The sequence below is a fragment of the Pezoporus flaviventris genome, unplaced genomic scaffold (genome assembly GCF_033815535.1).
Source record: "Pezoporus flaviventris isolate CSIRO_AGI_PZ_B2104156 unplaced genomic scaffold, CSIRO_AGI_Pfla_v1 ptg000056l, whole genome shotgun sequence".
NCBI lineage: Eukaryota > Metazoa > Chordata > Aves > Psittaciformes > Psittacidae > Pezoporus > Pezoporus flaviventris.
In genome coordinates this window covers 955,303-978,535 of record NW_026892604.1, presented here as the reverse complement: position 1 = coordinate 978,535, position 23,233 = coordinate 955,303, and the positions used below count along the sequence as shown (strand labels likewise).

At 38.5% G+C, this 23,233-nt stretch overlaps 1 protein-coding gene across 2 annotated transcripts in view; it reads left to right on the top strand.

Annotated features, from left to right (window-relative positions):
• ITFG1 (integrin alpha FG-GAP repeat containing 1) overlaps positions 1-23,233 on the top strand; it is an 82,819-nt gene that overhangs the window by 48,890 nt on the left and 10,696 nt on the right. Inside the window, exons 11-14 of one of the 2 annotated variants that reach the window (XM_061469318.1) lie at positions 6,590-6,740; positions 7,187-7,295; positions 11,222-11,265; positions 12,729-12,807. In XM_061469318.1, coding sequence (XP_061325302.1) covers positions 6,590-6,740; positions 7,187-7,295; positions 11,222-11,265; positions 12,729-12,807 — 383 coding nt within the window. The remainder of the gene's footprint in view (positions 1-6,589; positions 6,741-7,186; positions 7,296-11,221; positions 11,266-12,728; positions 12,808-23,233) is intronic. The other variant, XM_061469317.1, reaches the window with a different exon arrangement.

Sequence of the window (23,233 nt, the reverse complement as noted above, 5' to 3'; positions counted from 1 at the left end):
GGTTGTATTCTCTTCCCTTGTTATTTCCCTTAACATTATTATTATTGGTGGTAGCAGCAGTGGTTTTGTGTTATACCTGAGTTACGGGGCTGTTCTTATCTCAACCCGTAGGAGTTAGATTCCTTCGATTCTCCTCCCCATTCCTCTGGAAGCGGGGGCGGGGGGAGGAAGTGAGTGAGTGGCTGCATGGTTCTGAGTTACCAGATCGGTTTAAACCATGACAGTTATTTGTGGTGCCCAAGATGGGCCATGAAGGGTCGAGATAATGACAGATCTGACCAGAGTGTGTTTAATCGTATTTGTGACAAGCATTCATTTTTTTTGGATTAATATTTATCGGCTTTCAAAGTTGTTGCTCTTTATCTCAGAGTTTCAGGATGTCATATTTTACAGACAGTATTTACTATTTTAGTGTTTATTGGCTGGGGGGCTTGGGCTAAGTTTCTTATTTCACTGTACTTTATGGTAATGACTTGTAATAAGATAGACTCATTGATTATGGAACTGATCTGGCATGCGTTCCCAGTGTGGTCATCACCTCTATACTTTGGGAGGTATATAATGGAAGTGTTTAGCAATTGCACATCTTTTTTCTCCTCCTTGGGTGGTCAACCTATGAAGGAGACATTCCCTTACCTTTCCAGCTCCCTTACCAAACTAGTCACAGCTAATTTGAGAGTTTTGAAGGTTTTGAATGGCCTTTGGATACCCTTGAGACCTGCCTGCTGGTTGTGATGGGATCACCATGCTGGCACATATACAGAGTGTGTTTTACCCACGACCATTTCGTATGATCTCGAAAGTTAAACAGAGTTGGGTTTGGGTCTTGTCTAAGGTTAGATGATGATATAGGAAGACCAAGAGATTTTCCTCGAGGCTGGACAGTCATGAGTGGCAGGGTGTGTGGGATGGTATGGGCAAGTATCTAGGCCAGTGGGCCCCTCCAGTGCTTTGGAACTTCACCACTTAACACGAGCAAAATCCAGAAAAATTACTAAAACACTTAAATGAGGTGTGTTGTCATCCTGGTCATACCAGAGAGGGACAAATCACAGCAGCATGCTGGGGCTTGGCCTGTGCTTACAGAGCCCCGTTCAACACTATCCAGCACCTTCAATGGGAAAAAGATGTCTCTGGATCTGATGGCAAAGCAACAGATCAACGCAGCTGTGAAAGAAAGGTTTCCATACAAAGATGATGTTAAGAGTTTTTTGGCCAACTGGACCACGCTAGAGAAAGGTATCCAGTCTCTGAGGGAATCAGCCATTGTAGAGATGATCTGTCACAAGCTGGATGCTGGGAATGCATGCGTAGATCCAGATGAAGTCGAATGTACATGACCCATGTGGCAGAAATTTACAGAGTGCACCATCATCATATGCCCACTCATTGGCAGCAGTAACCTGGAATGACATAGTACTACCAACAGTAGATGAAATGATTCATCAATTCCGAGAGTTTGAAGACTTCCATCATTTCAGTTGTGGAAAAACTGTCCCAGGAGTTCAAACAATTGAGAGACGATCTATCCAGTCTATCCAGCTCCCCACGTGTACCAAGCCATGTCTCAGCTATTAACAAAAGGCGTCCTACTGCTTGAGAGAGAAGACACGGGGTACACGCCATGGGCCACCCTATCATTTTACCTGCGGGATCACAGAGAAGACATGAGAAAGTGGGATGGAAAACCTACCTCAGCTCTGGAGGAACAGGTGTGTGAGAGGAGAACAAAGGTCAAGGATGAACATCCCATGAAAGCTGCGGCTTCAGTCTGTGGTGAGCAGGTTCCCAGATGGAGTGGAAGAGCTGATTTTACTCCAGCTCCTGTGATAAAGATGAATAATCCCTGTCTACAAGATGTAAGTGACCAATGTTGTGATCACTATTAGGTGGCCCTGCCTCCAGCCAGTTGGAGGTAAGGGACGATCCAGTTTACTGGACTGTAAATCAGATGGCCTGGCACATCAGTCGCACAGAACTATAAGGTTCTAGTAGATACCGGTACACAGTGTACCCTGATGACATCAAACTGTCAAGGGGTGGAACCCATTTATATTTCTGGAGTGACAGGAGGATCCCAAGAGTTGTCTGTACTGGAGGCTGAAATCAGCCTGACTGGGAGGAAGTGGCAAAAGCACCTCATTGTGACTGGTCCAGAGGCTTCATGCATCCTTGGCATAGACTACCTCAGGAGAGGGTATTTCAAAGACCCAAAAGGGTACCGATGGGCTTTTGCTATTCTGCTTTGGAGACAGAGGAAATTGAGCAGCTGTCCTCTTTGCCTGGTCTCTCAGAGGATCCTTCTGTTGTGGGGTTGCTGAAGGTCGAAGAACAACAAGTGCCAATTGTGACCACAACAGTGCACCAGCAGCAATATCACACCAACTGAGACTTGCTGATTCCCATCCATAGGCTGATCCATAGACTGAAGAGCCAAGGAGTGATCAGCAGGACCCGCTCACCCTTTAATAGCCCCATTATTAGGACTATTACTAATAGGCCAGTGTGAAAGTCTTAATGGAGAGTGGAGACTAACAGTAGACTATCGTGGCCTGAATGAAGTCACACCACTATTGAGTGCTTCCATAACAGACATGCTAGAACTTCAGTATGAACTGGAGTCGAAGGCAGCCAGGTGGTATGCCACAGCTGATATTGCCAGTGCGTTTTTCTCAATGCCTTTGGCAGCAGAGTGCAGGCCACAGTTTGCTTTTACTTTGAGGGGCATCCAGTACACTTGGAACCGACTCCCCCAGGGGTGGAAACACAGGCCTACCATCTGCCATGGACTGATCCAGACTGCACTGGGGCAGCGGCAAGCTCCAGAACACCTGCAGTAGATTGATGACATTGTCTTGTGGGGTGATACAGCAGAAGTAGTTTTTGAGAAAGGGAGGAAAATAATCCAAATCCTGCTAAAAGCCAGTTTTGCCATAAAATGGAATAAGGTCAAGGGACCTGCACAGGAGGTTCAATTTTTGGGAATAAAATGGCAAGACGGACATTGCCACATCCCCACAGATGTAGCAATGTCTGCACCAACTAATAAGAAAGAAACACAAGCTTTCTTAGATGTGGTGGGGTTCTGGAGAATGCACATCCCAAATTACAGTTTGATTGTAAGCTCTATCATGTGACCCAGAAGAAGAATGATTTTAAATGGGGCCCTGAGCAACAACAAGCCTTTGAACAAATTAAATGAGAGATAGTTCATGCAGTAGCCCTTGGACCAGGCCAGATGTAAAGAATATACTCTACATAGCAGCCGGGAAGAATGGTCCTACCTGGAGCCTCTGGCAGAAAGCTCCAGGGAAGACTCATGTTTGACCCATCAGCTTCTGGAGTCAGGGATACAGAGGATCTGAGGCCAGCTGTACCCGAACTGAAAAAGAGATACTGGCAGCCTATGAAGGGGTCAAGCTGCTTGGGAAGTGATTGGCACTGAAGCACAGCTCCTCCTGGCACCCTGGTTGCCCGCGCTGGGCTGGATGTTCAAAGGCAGGGTCTCCTCTACACATCATGCAACCGATGCTACATGGAGTAAGTGGGCTGCAGTAATTACACAGTGCACTCTAATAGGAAATCCCAGTCATCCAGGCATTCTAGAAGTCATCATGGACTGGCCAGAGGGCAAAGATTTTGGAATGTCACCAGAGGAGGAGGTGATGCATGCTGAAGAAGTCCCATCATATAATAAACTGTCAGAAAGTGAAAAGCAGTATGCCTTGTTTACTGATGGGTCCTGTCGGAAAGCATTGGAAATGGAAGGCAGCTGTATGGAGTCCCCAGCAAGGAGCTGCAGAAACTGCTGAAAAAGAGGGTGAATCGAGTCAGTTTGCTGAGGTGAAAGACATCCAGCTGGCCTTGGACATTGCCGAATGAGAAAAGTGGCCAGTATTTTATCTCTGTTCTCCTTCCTGTGCCTCTGGGAGCGGAGGGAAAAAGGGGTGGGGGAGAGTGAGCGAGCCGCTGCATGGTTCTGAGTTACTAGCTAGGTTTAAACCATGACAGGAAGGAGAATGGAAAGAGTGTAACTCCCACAGCTTGAGATAAGAACAGTCCAGTAACTAAGGTATAATACAAAACTACTACTGCTACCACCAGCAATAATAATGATAAGGGGAATAACAAGGGGAGAGAATACAATTGCTCACCACCCACCAACCAATATCCAGTCCAACGCGAGCAGCAATCTGGGCCTTCTGGGTAACTCCTCCCAGTTTATATACCAGGCATGACACACTGTGGGATGGAATACCCCTTTGTCTAGTTTGGGTCAGGTGTCCTGTCTGCTTCCTCCCAGCTTCCCCTCTGCCCTGGCAGAGCATGAGATGAGAAAGTCTGTGATCGGAGTAAACATTACTGAGCAACAACTAAAAACATGGGTGTGTTATCAGTACTGTTTCCAGACTAAAGCTGAAAACACAGCACTGCACCAGCTACTAAGGAGAAAAATAACTGCTACAGCTGTACCCAGGACAGTTCATTATTGTGTAATCAAAACCTAAAATAATTTATTAATGTTTCATTTCAGTATTCATTATTTATCTTGTATTGAGTCAAGTGGGAATCACTTGGCGGTGCACATGAAAAAATTAAGTTTGTGCACAAAAACAACTGGTTACAATACATTCAGCCTTCAGGGAAACTTGGAGCATAGCTCACCTCAATAACTACATAGACATTTAAAGCACTAAGACTGTTTATATGTACTGATGTGAGGAAAGCTGAAAGTACAGTAATTTCTGAGAATTTAAAAAATGTTGAATTGAAAGAAAGCATCTTTGTAAAACTTCCTCAAAATTTTAAAATGAAATGTATGTCAAGATGATGAAAAAGAGAAATTGGAGCAATTTCCTTAGCTCAGGTTGTCACTTTATCTTATAGTTTGTTGATCTGTTACAATATTTGCACAGTACATGAAGTGAATGGGAGCACTTCATGATTTCAAGTTATGATTATGAGCTCTCAGATGGAGACAATATGATGTCTTAAATACTGTAGATTGCCGTTTCATTTTGTCCAGACACTAGTCAATATGCTCCTGCTTCTAACAGTGAAGTAGTAAAAAGTGGGTTATTCCTATTAAGCTTCAATAAGCATATAGCAGAAAAATAAAAGCCTGACTTGTGTATTTTTCACAGAAGCTTAAGAAATGTGATAACAAGGTTTTGAGAGAAATATTTAAATATCCCAATTTACCTTTAACACATCTTACAGAGAATGAAATCCTACATTTTTCCCATTGCAGGTTCTGAAATATTAACTTGGCAGTAGGCAAAAAGAACTCTTATTTCAGTGTCGGAAACTTTTTTTCTCAGAGAAAGTGTTTTGCCTTTCTCTAACTCTTTCAGAAATCAGTGTTTTAGGATATGATTCTTACAAGTAGCAAAGTATCTGAAATATACCATAAAGGTAAAGAAAAGTAAAACTTTCCTAAGGAGAATACTGGTGTGTGTGCCTATGTGACACTGCATCCTGGAAGCACTTTGTGCCTTTAAGATACAGAAAAAAAAGTTCTACTATGAAATAGAAGTATGTTCAAGGTCAGTATGAAGAACTGGTTTGGGTTATTGTCCTGGGCTCTGCCATGTTTAGCTGACTTTACAGAACACTGTCTTCTTTATCTTGTGGCTCTGCCACCAGAAAGAGAGGCAGAAACTTCAAACTTCGTATGTTCCCATTGCCGAGGCAGTGATGGATTCTAGCAGGCTCCCAGGATACAGACCAGAGTGGGACTCTTGGTTAGTGAAGTTGGAAGGTTTTCACAATTCCAGTGAGAGTGGCAATATTACGGTGCTGGAGACAGTGGATAATGCTGTTAGTCATTGGGATGCATGAACAAACTCAATTTCTACCACTGACCAGTGGGCATGTATTCGATAAATTCTTTGGAAGGGAGATTTTGCTGTACTAGACCTCATACTCTGGTTGGTTTGTTTCTCATTTCAGTATTACTGCCTATCTTTCTGTCTCTATTTGTTATATGTCAGCAAATGTCCAGTTTGGTTTATCATGTCCTCTTCTTACTGTGCTAGTAGGTTGGGGTTTGTGTTTTAGATTTTGCTTTGAAACAACAGAAAACATATCAACAGAGGTTTTGTTTAGTCTTAAATTTGTGTAAAGCATCATGCAGTGTGTAAGATGATTAATGGAGCTGGGGTGGGAAGAGATTGTCATAACATAATGAAAAAGCGCTGACACTTTTTAAGTATTGTTTAAGCTGAAGAACCATGGAGAGATTAACGAAGATGGCAGGTAAGTACACTTGTAATCATTTCAGAAGAAAGTATACATATGTTCACTCCTTTGAGTTGATGGTGAATGAAATTATTTCTGCTGATTTGGACCCATTTATTTACTGTATTCATTGGTTGGAAGTTAGGCATGACATAGTGGTTGTAATTCTGTAAAGTTAATGTATATGCTAATGAATTTTAAAGTATTCAGTGGCTGCTAGCTTTGCTTTTATTATATTTAACTTCTGGAGTCTTAAACTGCTTAATTACAATTTTTTGGTAATGTCTATTATTTAGACTGTTCATAGGAAGTAAGTTATTGTATACATATATATGTATGTGTTTTACAGCAATCAACAGGCATTTTTACTAGAAAATGTCCCATGCAATAACATAAGCTGCAAGAGTGTACATCGCATGTTTAAAGTTTTTTGGGAGCTCTCGGATCTAAATCAAATCAAGGATGCGGTGGTAGCAACCTTCTTCGACATATACGAGGATGTAAGTTCAACCCTTTTCTACAGCAGACGGCATCTCTCTGTGTTGTTGTATCTGTCTGTGCCACTGGCAGACTTCTGTGTAGAAACATTTGGAAATGGGCTCTTGAGATGCTCCCCGGCAGGTGGGCAGTTTGCAGCAGCCCGTTGCTGCCTTAAAGTTTGCTGACCCTCCATATGCTCTCCTTGGGCTGCCCTCTTCAACAGCAAGAAAGAAGCCACAGACCACATGCATGGTCCTGGTTACATGTGGATGGAGCACTCTGTTCTTGATTGCCATAAATTAGTGAGATTTGAAAGACCCTAAAATAATAGCAAAGGTGCAAAATTGACAACTTTGCTGCACACACTTTTTTCTTTTTTAATTTGTATCTCAAAGGGAAATTTTTTGCTAAATTCAGGTATCTAGAGTAAATCAGCTTTCTAACGTAAACATTTTTCTTCTCCTAGGGGATTTTGGATATCATTGTGCTAAGCAAAGGCTACTCCAACAGGGACTTTGCTATCCATACGTTAAAAAATAACTTTGAAGCAGATGCCTATTTTGTTAAAGTTATTGGTAAGTTATCACTGTATAATCAAGTCAAAATGAGAAGTATATGATCATCTGAGTCTCTGTATATGATAGCGTTATGGTAGTTATCTGTCTGATAGTTCTAGAAAACTAAAATCAGAGTGGAAAATATTAGGGATTGCAGAAGCCTTGTTGCAGAATCTGAGGTGAGATAAATTTGGTTTGTTTCATTTCAACCTTTTTTTTTTTTTCTTGTTTTTATTTTAGTGTACTTAGTAAAATTCAGAGTAATTCTGCCCACTGTTTTTGATACTTTTGCTGGTGTTTAATATCAGTGTTGACCTGATAAGTGTTAACCTTTAAATAAGTGTTTATCATTTCCCCAGTATGGTTTTGGTTTTGGTGGGATTTTTTTGCACGTATGGATGTCTGATTTCACTCAGTAACTAGAGGTAGGCTAAACTTTCTTTTTCACCCTGGACCTTTTCTTCTGCATCCCAGCAAAATGCTTAAGACAGATACTAGGTCTTTAAAAACTCATTTCTCTGCTGGCTTCTGAAGGAACCAAGAATTTAACTGTCTTAAAATACGATCTGCAGGGAAAAAGCACATGGAACCATGTTATTCAGCCTAAAAGAGAACTGTCCATGTCTTCAGCCCATAATGATGCCTAACAATGGGGGAAGAATGTCCTGTGTGTCCATGCAGGATACAACGTAAAGAAACAGACTATAAAAAGTAAACAGTAAGAGTAATTTCCAATGGCAGCTTGCGAAGTACTAACATAAATTCCTAGAGAAACTGCAGTTACCAACATTAGATGTCCTGACAGCTAGATTAATAAATGATATAGTGTCTTTAATTGGTTTTGAGTGAAAGGGTTGAGCTACTGAGCTTATGGGGCCCCTTTCATGAACCTTTTGTACAATACATTCACATAATGTCAGTATAAAAGTAGCATTAGATCTGCACGTATCTATCTTCAGTGTAGATACAATTTTTTTTTAATTTTTGATGCTATTTAAAATTTGAAGGAAGATTTAATAAATTGATGATTTGAGGAAAAGTACAGTTATGTTTGCATGTTATATGTATGGCATAGTGAGACAGAAAGGAAGAAATTGCAGCAATATTCACTTGAAGGAGCATGCTTTGTTTGCCTGCAATGACTGCATTTTTATCTTGCCTGTTTTCAGAAACCTGGCAAGAAACTATATCCAACTGCACTTATTTTCATTTGTGCCTTCAGTGGTTGCAGCTTTGCTTTCCAGCAGGGACTGCTTTACCTCTGTCATATCAAGCCTACTTTACTGGAGTTCTTTTCTCTATCCTCTGGAAATTATGCAGAATCTAGTACTAAACGGGATGGTTTCATTTCAGTGATGACTGGCACCAGTGATGACTGGTGTATATTTTGCTTATACTATGTGATCTGTTAATGAGAGTCAGTTTATTTCCACATGTGAATCAGTTTGGTGGTTTCAGCCTTAAAGGACCACATGGCACAAAACATTGTAAAAACATAGAATGGCAGTGAACATGGCAAGGATGTGTGAAGTAATGAAGGACTTGGTTTAAAAGGCTGGAGTTAGATTATGATATTTGTAACTGAGAGTAATTAGGTTCTCAAATCACATACCCCACTGTGTTCTTCAGTTGCAAAGGTGTTAAGCTTTGAGCTGATTGCTTGTCTGTCTTCGTTGGTTTTTTGAGAAGAAGTGAAAAATCAGGTTGTTCATAAGCTTCCAGGGACAAAGCTAAGTAGGAACAAGTAGAGGTTCACTTTCAAAACTATTTTCCTTCATGTTATTTAAATGCATCTAATCCTTCTAAGCACACATTGTTCAGGCCATAGGATAAATAGAACAGCAGCTACTACTGGAAGCTGATGCATTTATTACTTTCTCCTTAGCCTGAGCTTTATTTTCATAGTAATACCCTATAATGATCTGTTATATTGATGGAAGCCTTCTTTTAAATATTACAGTGTATGGGTAGTGTAATTCACACAAGCATGCATAAAATCCTCTAGAAAAATCTCATACTTCACAAAGCCATATTAGAATTATAACTAGCTGTGTGATACTTTAATGGGGAAAGGAGTACTTTGCAACACACTTTTTGATTCGGCCTGTGTAAATCAAAAATTGGAACAAGCATTTTTTCAGGACCCTTTTAGGGTGTATTTTTGCATAGAAACCACAGGAAAAGGGAATTAGTAAGTGGTCTAAAAATATTTTTGCTATGACTCAGGGGAGAGTATTTCCAGCTGTCATGGTTTAAGCACAGCTGGTAACTCAGTACCATGCAGCTGTTCGCTCACTTCCCCCCTTCTTCCCCCCACTCCCAGAGGAGTGGAGAGGAGAATCAAAAGAATGTAACTCCCATGGGTTGAGATAAGAACAGTCCAGTAACTACGGTATAACACAAAAGCACTACTGCTACCACCAATAATAATAATTATAAAGGAAATAACAAGGGAAGAGAATACAACTGCTCACCACCCACTGACCGATATCCAGCCAGACCAGAGCAGGTTTTTGTGTATTTGAAGATTTCAGCATTTTTAAATCATAGGCAAAGAATAGTAATTTGGGACTCTTTGTTAATATTTGCACAAAAATATTAGAAATGTTTTTTCACTAGAACACTATCATTTCTGACCCTAGTGGGGAATGATTTCTAATCAGACTATTACGCTGTGAATATCTGCGCCTTTTAGTATATCACTGTCCCCATTTTGTACCCAAAATTCCATTGTGCCTTATAGTAGACATAAAATGCTTCAGAAAACTACTGCTGGTTAGGATGACCTGCCCTCAGATCTGGTCCAAACATCTTTTTTTCCCTCTCTGCCACACTTGCTTCTGGATACCATAATTCATGGAGAGGTTACATTTTCACTTAGCTTTTGTACTGCCTCGTATGCGTACTCGTCACTGCTCATACCCATTTTGCTGCTGATCAGAGTGACACCTTAGATTATTGTGTGTGGTGTTTGTTTTAAAGCCATTTTAGTACTGGTGTTCTAATACTCATGTAACACAATGTTCTATGTTACAGAACAGATGGCTTTACTTGTCTCTCATATATTTGATCATAAATAACTGTTATCAAGTATTTCTGTAATGTAACTGATTTTTGAAACTATTTAAGTTTTAGAAAAGTAATTGAACAACTGCCATAGGCTTTAGATATTAAGTAGCATTTTACACATCTGCTTATAATACTTTGAATTCATAGAAGGAATAGATAATGGGTTTTTAGTTTGATATAGAATAAATAAGTAATAAGATTTGTTTGTTACAGGTTTTCTGAATCCTTAAAACAAGTTGTAAAACTATCCCTTTTACAGAAGGAAAAGCCTTTCCCTTTTTAGCAGTTAAAACAGTAAAGCTGAATCTCTGCTAGTATTTTTAAATAGCTAGAAATGAAGAATGAATAAAATGTGTAGTCCACTATTTAAAGAACTGTTTTCATCTGGAATTTAACTGGCAAATCTCTCCTTTTGAAGGTGGTTAACCAGTGAGATATGATAAAACAGTGATTAGCTGATTCATGTCTGCAAAGAAATATGCTTCAAACAGATTGGGAATTTTTTTATAGTATCACAGATGGTTTTGGTTGGAAGGGGCCTTAAAGTTTATCCTTTTCCAACTCCCTGCCATAATCAGGGACACTTTCCACTAAATCAGGTTGCTCCTAGCCCTGTCCAGCCTGGCCTTGAATACTGTCAGGGATGGGGCAGCCATAGCTTCTCTGGGCAACCTGTGCCAGCACCTCAGCACCCTTTCAGGGAAGAATTTCCTTCAAGTATCTAACCTAAATTAGCAGAAGTCAGATAAAGATATTCTTTGTGTGTTTTGATGGATACTTGACCCTATTACTATACTTTAACAGATTCAGAAGTAGTGCTTGTAGGATGGCTTGTAAACTTGTAAACACTACAAGTTCTCTTTTTGTTTTTCCAGTTCTCAGTGGCCTCTGTTCTAATGACTGTCCTCGGAAAATAACAGTAAGTTTAACTCTACCTTTGCATTACTGTTTAGTTTCAAATAAGTTCATTGGGAAAGTTGCCTAAAAATGGAACTTAGAGGAATCAAAGCTAGTGTTAGCTCCACAGCTCTGCAAAAATACGAAATTCAGTTTTGACTTGAAAATACTGAACCTGCTTCAAATGAACCTACTTTTTCTTCAAGCCTACTTTAAGACAGGGTTTAATTTCTGATATAAAATAGTAAGGATGGTTGATACTATTATTAGCTTAATTACAAAACTAAAGAGTGGGTTTGAAAAGTAAATCTTAATGACATATGGTGGTAAAAGTTTCATTATCAAGTTCATTGAAACACTATTGCCTCCACTGTAATAGAAGTTCTCTGACAGAAAGTAACATAATGTCCATCATGGCCAAAACCAGCAACTTGGTGCAAATATAATATTTTTTTTAAAACCCACACAAAACTACCAACCAACCACCTGCTTTTCACCTTATTTAACCATCTTTCATAGATATGCATTAACATCATCTTTGCAGTCTCCATACATTTCATTCTAATCATGATTTTTCAGGCTTTGATGCCGTCTCTCATCACTTATCCTGATGGCTTAGAATTTACTATTTTTGGACGCATGGTGTGAAACATGTTATCATCTCTTCTTTTAGTGTTCTTTCTGTAATTCATTTGAAAGATCTTTTCTGAATTTGCTGCTTTAATATCAGCTTCAATTGAGCATTTAAAAAAAAAAAAAGGAAAACTCTCCCTCATCCCTTGCCTTCCAGACCACAGCAGATGTTTGTTCCCTCTTCTTTTTTTCTTAGGTGTGTTTGTTATAGTTTATCACTCATAATCCACAACTCCCTTTGATTTCTTTTTTCATTTTTTTTATTTTTTCCTTGTAGCTGTACTTTGATATTTAAGTGCATTTTCTCCCTCAAGAGATTTGCTTAAAATAGATATTTGTACTCAATAAGTAATTATTCAGCCGCTTGCATGAAGTAAACAAAAAATGGCTAAATAATAACAAATTTTGAATTTGTATAATATTTTTCAGTACAGAAAGACCATCAGGATAGTGCATTCTCTCATGCAGTATGAAATGAGTTATGCTTTTTCAGAACATGCAATTATTTCTATGAATTTTTAGTTTTTTTCATTTTAGTTGTAACTTCCAAAGAAACATTAAACCTTTTGCCAGAGGACTGAATAGTATTGCTTTCTTCATGAGAAACTGAGCATTACTTAGCCAACTAATTAGCCTTAGGGTGAAAATGAATTTCCAGATAATGCTCTGACCAAAATGGTTCCAAAATTTTGAAATTATCCATATCAAAAGGAAATCATTAATCTAGAATCATTTTTCTTTGGCTTATGATTTTATTACTATAGCTTTAATATAGCTTTCTCCATTGCTAAAACTTCGCCTATTCTGCTGGGTTTTTTTCTTGTTTTGTTTTATTTTTCTTTCTCCCTGTAGCCTTTCGGTGTTAATCAGCCTGGTCCTTACATCATGTACACTACTGTAGATGCAAATGGATACCTGAAAAATGGGTCAGGTAAGATAGTCTCACAATGAGAATGCACATGGCATGGTCTGTCTGTATATGCATATCAGCAACCTGAAGAGTTGGAAAGAAGTTTACAGAGTGAAATGGGACAGATTTTGAATTATGTCTTCAGTTTACAAGGCCAAAACTCCCTAACTTCCTCTTCTTTCTTTACCTATTGCATATTTATTAGAAACAGTACAGTTGCATTATATTTTCTTCTGTCTCATGCAACTTGAGTTTGAACAGTTGGGTTTATCTTACCCAATCTGAAAAATCATTGGGTACATCATCAGTTTGTAAAATAGCTCAAGATCCTAATGACTTACTTTTTCTATTGGTTACTTAGTAATTACATACCAAGAAACAACAGTGGCCTCAAATACCTAAATAAAATCTTGTAGCCACATGAAAAAGAATCAACATACTATTTAGTAAACGCAAGATGTATTTTTCTGAAGTTGTTCACTATATCTGGCAGGCTAACAGGCATCTATAAAATCATGAGTAACATGAGGAAGATAGAAGGAATGGCTGCATCCTTTCACGTAATACAAGAACTGCAAGGTATCAAAAATCATTAAGGTAACAGGGTCAAAATAAATGGAAAGCAGCAGTGCTACATGCAAATTGTAGCCTAACTAGAGGTTTAATTGCATTAGATGTTGCAGATGCCACAGTTTACAAAAAAAGGACACAAAAAAGAGAAACATTAGGCCATGGTTCAAGCAGTGTCTAATGTTAGAATATCTTAGGGTTTATGCTGCTTTCTGGGGTTTTACTAGTGGTTCCTAGAAGACACAAGTGACTGCTAAGTAGTCTGTTGGTCTAATGCATGACTGGTAAACTTAGGAACATAACGGACTCACTTCTTAAGGAAAAAAATCCCAAGCCAAAACCTGGGTGGAGTATCCATGTCTGTAAGTTATGCCATTCTGACTTGAGCTCAGTAATGGCAGTCATCTTCATCTGTCACTCAAGTCTTATTTCTAATTAAACTCAGATTTAATAAAAGATTCCCATAGTTCACTGGGAAAACTATTCCATATAACACTAATTTAAAGAATAGCAATAATTTAGGGAGAAAATTGGTAACATGTTAAGGTCCTAAATCAGTGATAATGCTCTCACGTTGAATACTGTGCTGAGGACTGTTAATTACACCCTAGAAAAAAGAAAGATGTTATGAAACACAAACCTGATATTCTGTATTACTTCTGTATTTGTACATGCTGAAATATGGGTTTGAAAGCTTAAACACATTAGCCTACATTTTAATCAGACAAATAACTAATGCTAACAGGAAAATGCAGAGTATTTTTCCTAATTATTGCACAAATTAATTTTAATAAACTAATCGTCCTGCCAATTGTATACTCAGCTTCAGCAGTCTGAAGGTTTTCTGCATAAGCTAAATTTAAAAAGAGCTTACACGTTTACTTAAGTTCCCATGACAAGATTTCTAGTTACGCTGTGATCCCTTAGAGGATTCAACCCACACCCTTAGGCAGCCGGCTCTGGTGGGTAACAACTGGCATCTCTCCTCATTGCCAGTTACCAAGATGAAGGCTTGCGAGCTTTGTCAGCCAGGTCCTGGTGCAGTCCAATCTTGTTAACACCAGTAAAGGCCTTTCTCCAACCTCGAAAGCCTGGATTCGTATGGATGGGAAGCTTACTTCAGTATGCTGCTGTTTTGTTATTTCTAGCCCCTAATACCTATGTTATTGCAGAATACAAAGTACTAAGGAATAACTGCCTAAGTAACAAAAAATATGAGGCTTAGCTAAGAGAAGAAACACATTAGTAAAACCGTCAAACTGACTTTTTTCTTATTTAGGAAAGTGCTATAACATGGTTATATATAAAATAAACAAAACAGCAAAATCAAAACAAGCAAAAAAACCTCATAACCTTTGCTTAGGCCTGATAATACTAATTTAGATTCATTATTTGTGCAGTCAGAGAATTTTTTAACTCTTGCTACTTGTAATTAGCACAGTCTCAAACTTAGGAATCTGATGTTTTAAGTGAATTCATAGAATGAGCTTTAAAAAATCATGTCCAACAGCTAGTAGAATTTCTATTATCAGATTTTTAAAAATATTTAGATTTGGGATATATACAGTTACTGTAAAAGACTGAAATTTAGCATACCTGAATGTTATGTTGCATGCTGCTTTTTAAAATAAATTTGCTTTTTATACATTGGCATCATTTTAATCAGAATATGACAAAATAATGGATTTGTGGGATCTCAAGTGCAGAATACCTATTAAATAACTCACAGCAGTCGAAACTGATTCTGAACCGCACTTTGAGGAAATATAAGTTTAGACCTTTTTGTTTTATGTATAGTTGACCTTTTGGCACTTACTATTTAAGCAAACTTGTAAAATAATCAATGACAAATTAAAGATGTTCTTCCAACTACAGACCTCTGTGTCATGAAAGAATGCACAGAGCTTCTGTTTTCAGGTTCTCTCTTCCAAGAACAAAAATGTTTTTATTAACCATTATCTTTAGGGCCTGGGAATATTTTAAAACTAATTCTCATCAACTTATTTGTATTCCTTATATAATATCATGGACAAACCTATGTGTATTTGAAGCTTTTAATTCTATAAAAGAAATAGTGAGATAATCTGATGGTTGATAAACAGAATTTTTTTTAAACAGTTAGTCTCTTTTCCAAGAAGTAAGGTGAATAACAACATAGGATTTTTCTAACGAAAATAATGCTTTCTATTCCTTTCTCCTGCCCACGTCAGCTTACACTATTTGTTGTCTTTACCATTGGTCTTAACAGGACAGCCGGTGTAGGCTGGACCACTGAAACCAAACTATCCAGTCACCCTAAGTTTTCCTTCTAGACCTGGACTAAAATCAGCCATACTCAAACAAATGTCCACCATCCTTCTGATCTTCCTAATTCTACAGGTCTTTAGTTCCGATATCTTTCATGTATGCAGTATTTGTGCAGAGAGTAAACTACAAAGGCACATATGGCTCTCCTTACCTCATTCACTGTAAGGTTCTCTGATCTGCCAAGCCTTAACTACAGGAAATTTGCATAATTACAAGTTGTTTTTTAAAGCATTGTTATTTTCCCTTCTATTAACACTCCACTATGTTCTTAAAAGATAGCAGAATAATAATTATCACATTCTGTGCTGTTACTTTCATATTGCTCAATTCACTTGTAATCTTACAAGAAATGTTGTCAAATTAGCTACAAGGAATAGTAACTGCCAAAGTGAGCGTTAGAATTGAGAAGTACTGGGTCTTATATCTGCAGTTAACATGTCCACGGACCTATTCTCTCCAAGAGTAAATTCAATTGCAACAGCTTCTTCAAATATTTAAGGAGTTCTATGCTTGAGATCAGATTAGGGCCAGCTGTAAATCTAGGAAAAGCACGCAAACTCAAGTTTGAAATCATGCTTTCTGCACTCCCCGTTCCTTTTGGAGTTGTTATTTTAAGGAGACCCTGCAGTTAAGAATGCTTGTCAACCTGGATTTTCAGCTCTACGTGTGCATTTCCAGGCTTTTATTGGCTTCTGTGAAACTTCTAATATTCTGACAGCTATAGAGCTCTATTTGTTAACAGTTGTAACCTTGGCTAAAATGTAGGGTCCCAGTAATTGCAGAATCATAGAATCGACTGGGTTGGAGAAGACCTTTAAGATCAAATTCAACCATTTTCCCCAGCACTGGCAAGGCCACCACTAAACCGTGTTAATAAGGGCCTCATCTACATGGGTTTTTTTGAAGACTTCCAGGGATGGTGATTTCATCACTGCCCTGAGCAGCCTTTTCCAATGCCTGACCACCCTTTTGGGAAGAAACTGTTCTAATATCTAGTCTAAACCTCCCTTTGTGCAGCTTGAGGCTATTTCCTCTTGTTCTACTACTTGTAAATTGTGAAAAAGACCAACTCCACCTCAGTACAACCTCCTTTTAGGTAGTTGTAGAGAGCAGTAAGGTCTCCACTAAGCCTTTTCTTCTGCAGACTAAAACCCCCCAGTTCCCTCAGCTGTTTCTCACGAGACTTGTGCTCCAGGCCCTTCACCATTTGCATTACCCTTTTCTGGACCCATTCCAGCACCTCAATATCCTTTGTGTTTTCTTTAGAAGGCTGCCTACCTAGTTTATTTTATTACCAGTAGCACAGACTGATTTTCTTAGAACTAATGTCCTTGTGGACCCAGAACAGCTTAAATAAGATCAGGTATTTTAAATTTAATATGGAGCAGCTGATAATTTACTGAAATGTCTTCAGAATGTGCACAAGGGCAGTTTCATATTGTAGCACCAGCACAAGACAGGCATTTTAAATTCGTTATTGCAGTGTTGTCTGGTCAAGGGCTGACCAAGTCAAATGATGGGGTAGTCCTGTAGAGACTTCATGCTATGAACATCAGGCTACCTTTAGCCATCATCATCTTTTTACCCTGGTTTTCCTTCTGATACCTCTTTCCTCTCATAACTCAATTTTTTCTGTCTTCCAGCATGCTTTCTTCCTCTTCTGTGTAACATCTGAACCCTCCAATAGCTTCTCTTTCTCTCTGTAGGAATTCCTAGCCTGGAAGCCTGCCTGTTTGCACAGGCAGACAGAAGGGTAAGACTGGTAGCTGTGCATCACCGTAACAGCAGCAGTGCTGCCTGTCCCCTTGGCATGTGGAGAAGCCTGAGGCATGAACACTCGCAGCTTCCTTTTGCCATCTCTGTGTTAAGGCCATGGGGAAGGCTGTTCTTTTGCTCAATGTGTCCGTATCCAGATTTTTTTATGTACCACGTGGCTTGGATGTACCAGATGAACTGTTGTGATTGTACAAACCAGGCCAAGCCTGGCTGGAGCTTCAGGTTAAAGTATTGTTTCACTTTTCCCCTTCAGCTTAGAAAAGGGGAATATCTTCTGTATTTCAGCCTGTGCTACACGCATTCTTAAGTTTCTTAAAGTAAAAATATGCTGATAGATTTTGAAATAAATAGGACCATAGTTGCAGTTTGTATCTACGATATATATTAATCCTGTGGGCCCCAAACTGCAAAACAATAAAAGTTTAAGGTTTACTCTAAGATCAATATCCATATGTAGGTGTAGTATTATCATAAGAATAGATTCATTGAATGGCTTATATGGATCAAATCATGACTTGTCCAAGCATCTGTTTGACTGTAGCTTTATGGATTAATGATAACCTTTGCAATTGCTACTTCAGAGTTTTTTCATTTTGCTGGTTTTGCTTTGTTTTGTTTTAAGCCTTCCATGGCAGAATGACCTTTCACATGCTGTGAAGTTGTGCCCTCTGGTTTTTTGAAAGCTGCTTACTCTTCCCTGATGCTGCATTGAGTTCTCATACTGTGAAGCTAAATTGGATTGTGAGATGAACACAAATGTCTAGCAGCTATTATACTAATGAATTTAAAAATAAACACTGCAGTATGCACTAGACAAAAGCAAAATAAGCTTAATTTTAATAGCCATTTGACCATTCAAGATTCATTATGTAGAATTCTGCTATATAGAAAGAATAATATATTCATAAAACAAGCTGGAATAATTTAATAATTGAATAGCTGGATTTTGTTAAAAGGGGTTTTCTAGTTGCTATAGGTGGTAATACCTTGCTAGTGTGTTCTGTGTAACTCTTGTTTAGAAAAATTGTGTGATCTGGTAATGTTGCATGCAGTATTATCAAACTTCAACCATTCAAATTTCAACTAATTTAACAAATTAGACAACTCTAAAGGTGATAACAAGGCAACTGAAGTAAAGCTTTCAAATAAAGGCAAGGAAATCATATTCTCCAAGCTTTCAAGTTTGGGGGAGTTGGGATTTTGTTTTTCCTTCTGAAAGCTGCTTTGTACATTCCTATGCATATTACATTGGTATTTCATTACTATTAGTTATATTTTCACTTTCTTTTGCAGTAACTCTCTCTGGCATATTTTCAAATAAATTAAGGAGCTGCCAGCTTCAAAAGATGCGGAAACATATCCGTATGCAATGTAGCACAATACCAATAATCGCTGTAAAGTAAATAGCACTGTAGTGGTGCTGCTTGAGTGAGGCATGTTCACTGTGAAACGTCACCCAGCTCTTGAACTAGCTTCTGCAACTCCAGCTGTTGCAGGCATGTTGGTTACAGCTACACAGCAACTAATGCAACTTCTGGTGGTAGCGTTTTGGTGTAATTTTCAGGTTTTCTAGGAAGCATGTGTATCTAATCTAAAAAAAGCATTCATTCATGCATTGACCTCAGTATTAAGGTAGATGATGGTACAGAAGAACTTAGATACAAATCTGAGACTAGTGGCTACAACTCAGATCCTGTGTTTTACACAATGAAGCATTTTTTACCAGAACAGCTGCCTACATCGTCAACAGGTACAAAGAATGTGTGTGTAAAACAAAGCAACACCTTGCTATATTTTCTAACTCTGATAGATCTGGTTTATTCCACAAATATCTTCAGTTACTACTTTGGTGAACATACTAAATCTTCTGATAAATACATCATTTTGCAAATTAGAGGAAAATATAGCAACTGGGAGAAATCATGACACAATATTTTTATTCACAAAAATACATTTAACTATTCAGTCCTCTAACAAAATGAATTTGTGGGACTTGAAAGCCTAAATAATACTACTGTATTTTGAATTAATCTGAGTGGCTTTAACCGACTACTTAAATGTAAATGATATTTTGTAGAGAAAAGCTTAATTAAAAAAAAAAAAAAATAGTGCTTCAGGAGACCGCAAGTTTGTAATCAGTTTCCATTAGTTTTTCAACTCTGTGTAATGATTTTGTATGTTCTGCTCTATTATTCCACAACATAAGCTTATTTAAACTGACTGAACAGTATCAGTATTGTGAATCTATTTGTTGGTTCAACTAGACTGATCATAAATCCCATATCACACATTATCAGTTCTGTTTAAAGAAACAATAGAAAGCATTGTTCCTACATGGAAATGCAATCACTTTCCCTTCATAAAGGTAAACTGCCTTCATTTATGGACTTATGCTACCTGAAATAAACCGCTGACATTGCAGTTTAACCCAGGGCTGAATGGGCTACTCTTAAACTTTCAGCAAGCTTACATCAATGTAATAGAAATAGAAGGGTCATGCTTTAATTCAGATATAAAGAACAAGTACAGTATGTGCTATAGACAGCACATAGTTCTATTTCTTAGTCAAGACTTTCAAAAAGTTAATGATGTGTACTGCTTCAAGTTTTATATGCCAGACTTCAAAAGTAAGGATATGATTGATTCAGAGGTGTTCAGAATGATTCCTGAATATCAAACTCTGTAAAATTCTGTGAGGTTTGGCTGCCCAGTGTCATTAGCTATTTCTCAAAAATTTGGTCTCTGACAGGCTGAAACCACTGAAAACTATGTCTTAAACTGTTGAGGTTCTTTATTCTGCCTAAGGTTTTTTAAACAGTAAACTTAGTGACTTATGATTTAAAGCAAAAATAAAAATGAAACCTGTATCATAGACAAGTAACATTGAATACCAGGTTTGAAGGGACCTCAACGATCGTTTGGTCCAACTGTTAACCGTTAGTGTATAACTAATCGTAGAATCCCAGACTGGTTTGCGTTGAAGGGACTTTAAAGCTCATCCGGTTCCAACCCCTGCTATGGGCAGGGACACCTTCCACTAGAGCAGGTTGCACCAAGCCCTGTCCAACTTGGCTTTGAACACTGCCAGGGATGGGGCAGCCACAGCTTCTCTGGGCACCCTGTGCCAGCACCTCAGCACCCTCACAGGGAAGAGCTTCTGCCTAAGAGCTCAACTCAGTCTCCCCTCTGGCAGGTTAAAGCCATTTCCCCCTTTGTCTGTCCCTACAGGCCCTTGTCCAAAGCCCCCCTCCAGGTTTCCTGTGGCCCCTTTTAAGCACTGGGAGCTGCTCTAACGTCTCCCCTTCAGGAGCCTTCTCTTCTCCAGGCTGAACAAGCCCAGCTCTCTCAGCCTGGCTCCAGAGCAGAGCTGCTGCAGCCCTCATTCACGTTCCAAGTTAAAGTTTAGCACCCTCCCTGCCCGCAGAGCTCAGTGCAGGTACCATACCCAGTACCATAGCCCAAGATACCTGGGTGCTTCCCAATAACTTTTTTTGAAATGAGAAGCGTAATGCAGAAGACATAGTGTTAAAATAGTCTTAAAAGTAGTGTTAAAAGGTAGTATGTATAGCATGGACAGGAGAAGGCTTTTTAATTCCAGTTCTACTAATGAAGCAAAACAAACGAGCAACAGCCAGTTTCTCCATCTTGCTTGCATAGACTTCCAAAAGCTTAAAGAACAATCTTAGTATAAGAAATAAATCCCTTCTTCCTTCTTGAAGATGGAATGGTATTTTCAAATCTTCTTAGATCAAGCATAAAACTCTTCACAATAGTTTTACAGCAGGGCAAATTGCTAAAGTTGCTATTTCAATTAAAATTGAAATAGTTGCATAAGTAAATTAATTACCAGTGACTGAGAACTTCAAATATGACAACTGATGACAGTACTCTCTGTAATGTCTCCTTTTATTTTTAATTTTGTTCTGGGTTTTTATGTTTCTCAGATGAACATTTTTCATTCTTAATTACTTGTTTGCAATTCCAAGTGGAACATTTGAGTAGCCCTCAGACAGAATTTATGATTGATATACAGGGAGTAAAGCAAGAAATAGTCCCAGAGATCTCATATTTGTAACCAGCCTTAAAGTAAACTAGAATGTTCTATACACTAACATCTCCCAACTGTAAAAGCAAATAAAAAAGATACATGCACATTTTCTGCCTGTGATGTAGCAGAAAACATTCTCTCTGACTTTTGCAAATGATCTATTTACATTCTGAAGCACATGATTTCATTATCCTTATCTTTGTAGATAACTACTAACTTGTGTACTAACAGAAGAAGCAGTGTTAGTAGCCATAAAATTATTCAATGCTTTTAAGAATTCTAGCTGCACTGTCTGACTTCTCTAAGGCTGATTGCACACAGTGTATTACACTTTCTTTTGTTTCATTTAATTTAGTTGAAATTTATACGTTTCATTTGTTATGATGAAAGAAAAAGGAAGATCTCAGTTGCAGTCTTCTCATAATGCTAAATATTTCACTCGAAAGTCCTTCTGAAAGCTTTAAAATGTTAAATGTTACAGCAGCACCTTGTTCTTTTGGGAGAAGTTCTTCAGAACGCAGCAAAAGTGAAAGCATGATCTTACCTTGTTTGGTTGTATAACCAAGTTGTGTAATAAACGTACCTTTGCTCCTTGCCAATTTTATACTGATAACCAGTGCGTTCAAATATTACATATCATCTAAAATTTGAGTAATTCTCAAATTAGAGTTGGAAATTGAGACCTGAAGATTAAGCAGTTTAGCCACAGTCGTGTAAGGAAAGTCAGTCAAAAAGTGGGGACAGACTCAAGACCTATACTGTTATCTCAGCTTACTGGACAAAATACTTTTTTTTGGAGTGAAACCTGCTGAGTTAATGCTTTCTGGCACAGAGTCCATAATCTAGGAATTCACCTGGCAACATACGCAGTACACCTTGACCCGACAACAGAGGACTGAAAAGACAAATCCTATTTAATTATTTCCACATTTTCTTGCTTTTTATATGGTTCTGCATGGGGAAAAAGTAAATCTAAAATATGCCTAATCTTTCAGAAGACTGTACTATTTCTTTCTGCTAAAAGCATTTTAGCTTAATAAAAAGGTAACTGTATCAGGCTGATTTTTCAGATCTTGTCTTTCAGCCTTGGAAGAAAGTGTGGCGAGGTAGTAAGGAATTGTCTGTAAATCAGTTATAAATTCATAGAGTCATTGAACAGTTAGGGTTGGAAAGGACCTTAAGATCATCTAGTTCCAACCCCTCTGCTATGGCCAGGGACACCTTGCACTAAACCATGTTACCCAAGGCTCTGTCCAACCTGGCCTTGAACACTGCCAGGGATGGAGCATTCACAACTTCCTTGGGCAACCCATTCCAGTGCCTCACCACCCTCACAGTAAAGAACTTCTTCCTTACATCTAATCTAAACTTCCCCTGTTTAAGTTTGAACCTGTTACCCCTTGTTCTGACACTGCAGTCCCTGACGAAGAGTCCCTCCAGCATCCTTATAGGCCCCTTTCAGATACTAGAAGACTGCTATGAGGTCTCCACACAGCCTTCTCTTCTCCAGGCTGAACAGCCCTGACTTTCTCAGCCTGTCTTCATAAGGAGGTGCTTGTGAATTTGTGTTCTTTAATTCACATTTTATTATGTTCTGCCACTTAACTTACACTTTCCAATTTGACGCATAATGTTAGGTGTCAAAGCAGAGATAAATTTCAATCCTTTAAAAATACAGACTACATCATACCTCTGTGAGAAGCTGTTTCTGCTTATCACATAAACCTGCTTGTGGTTGTCAAGTGT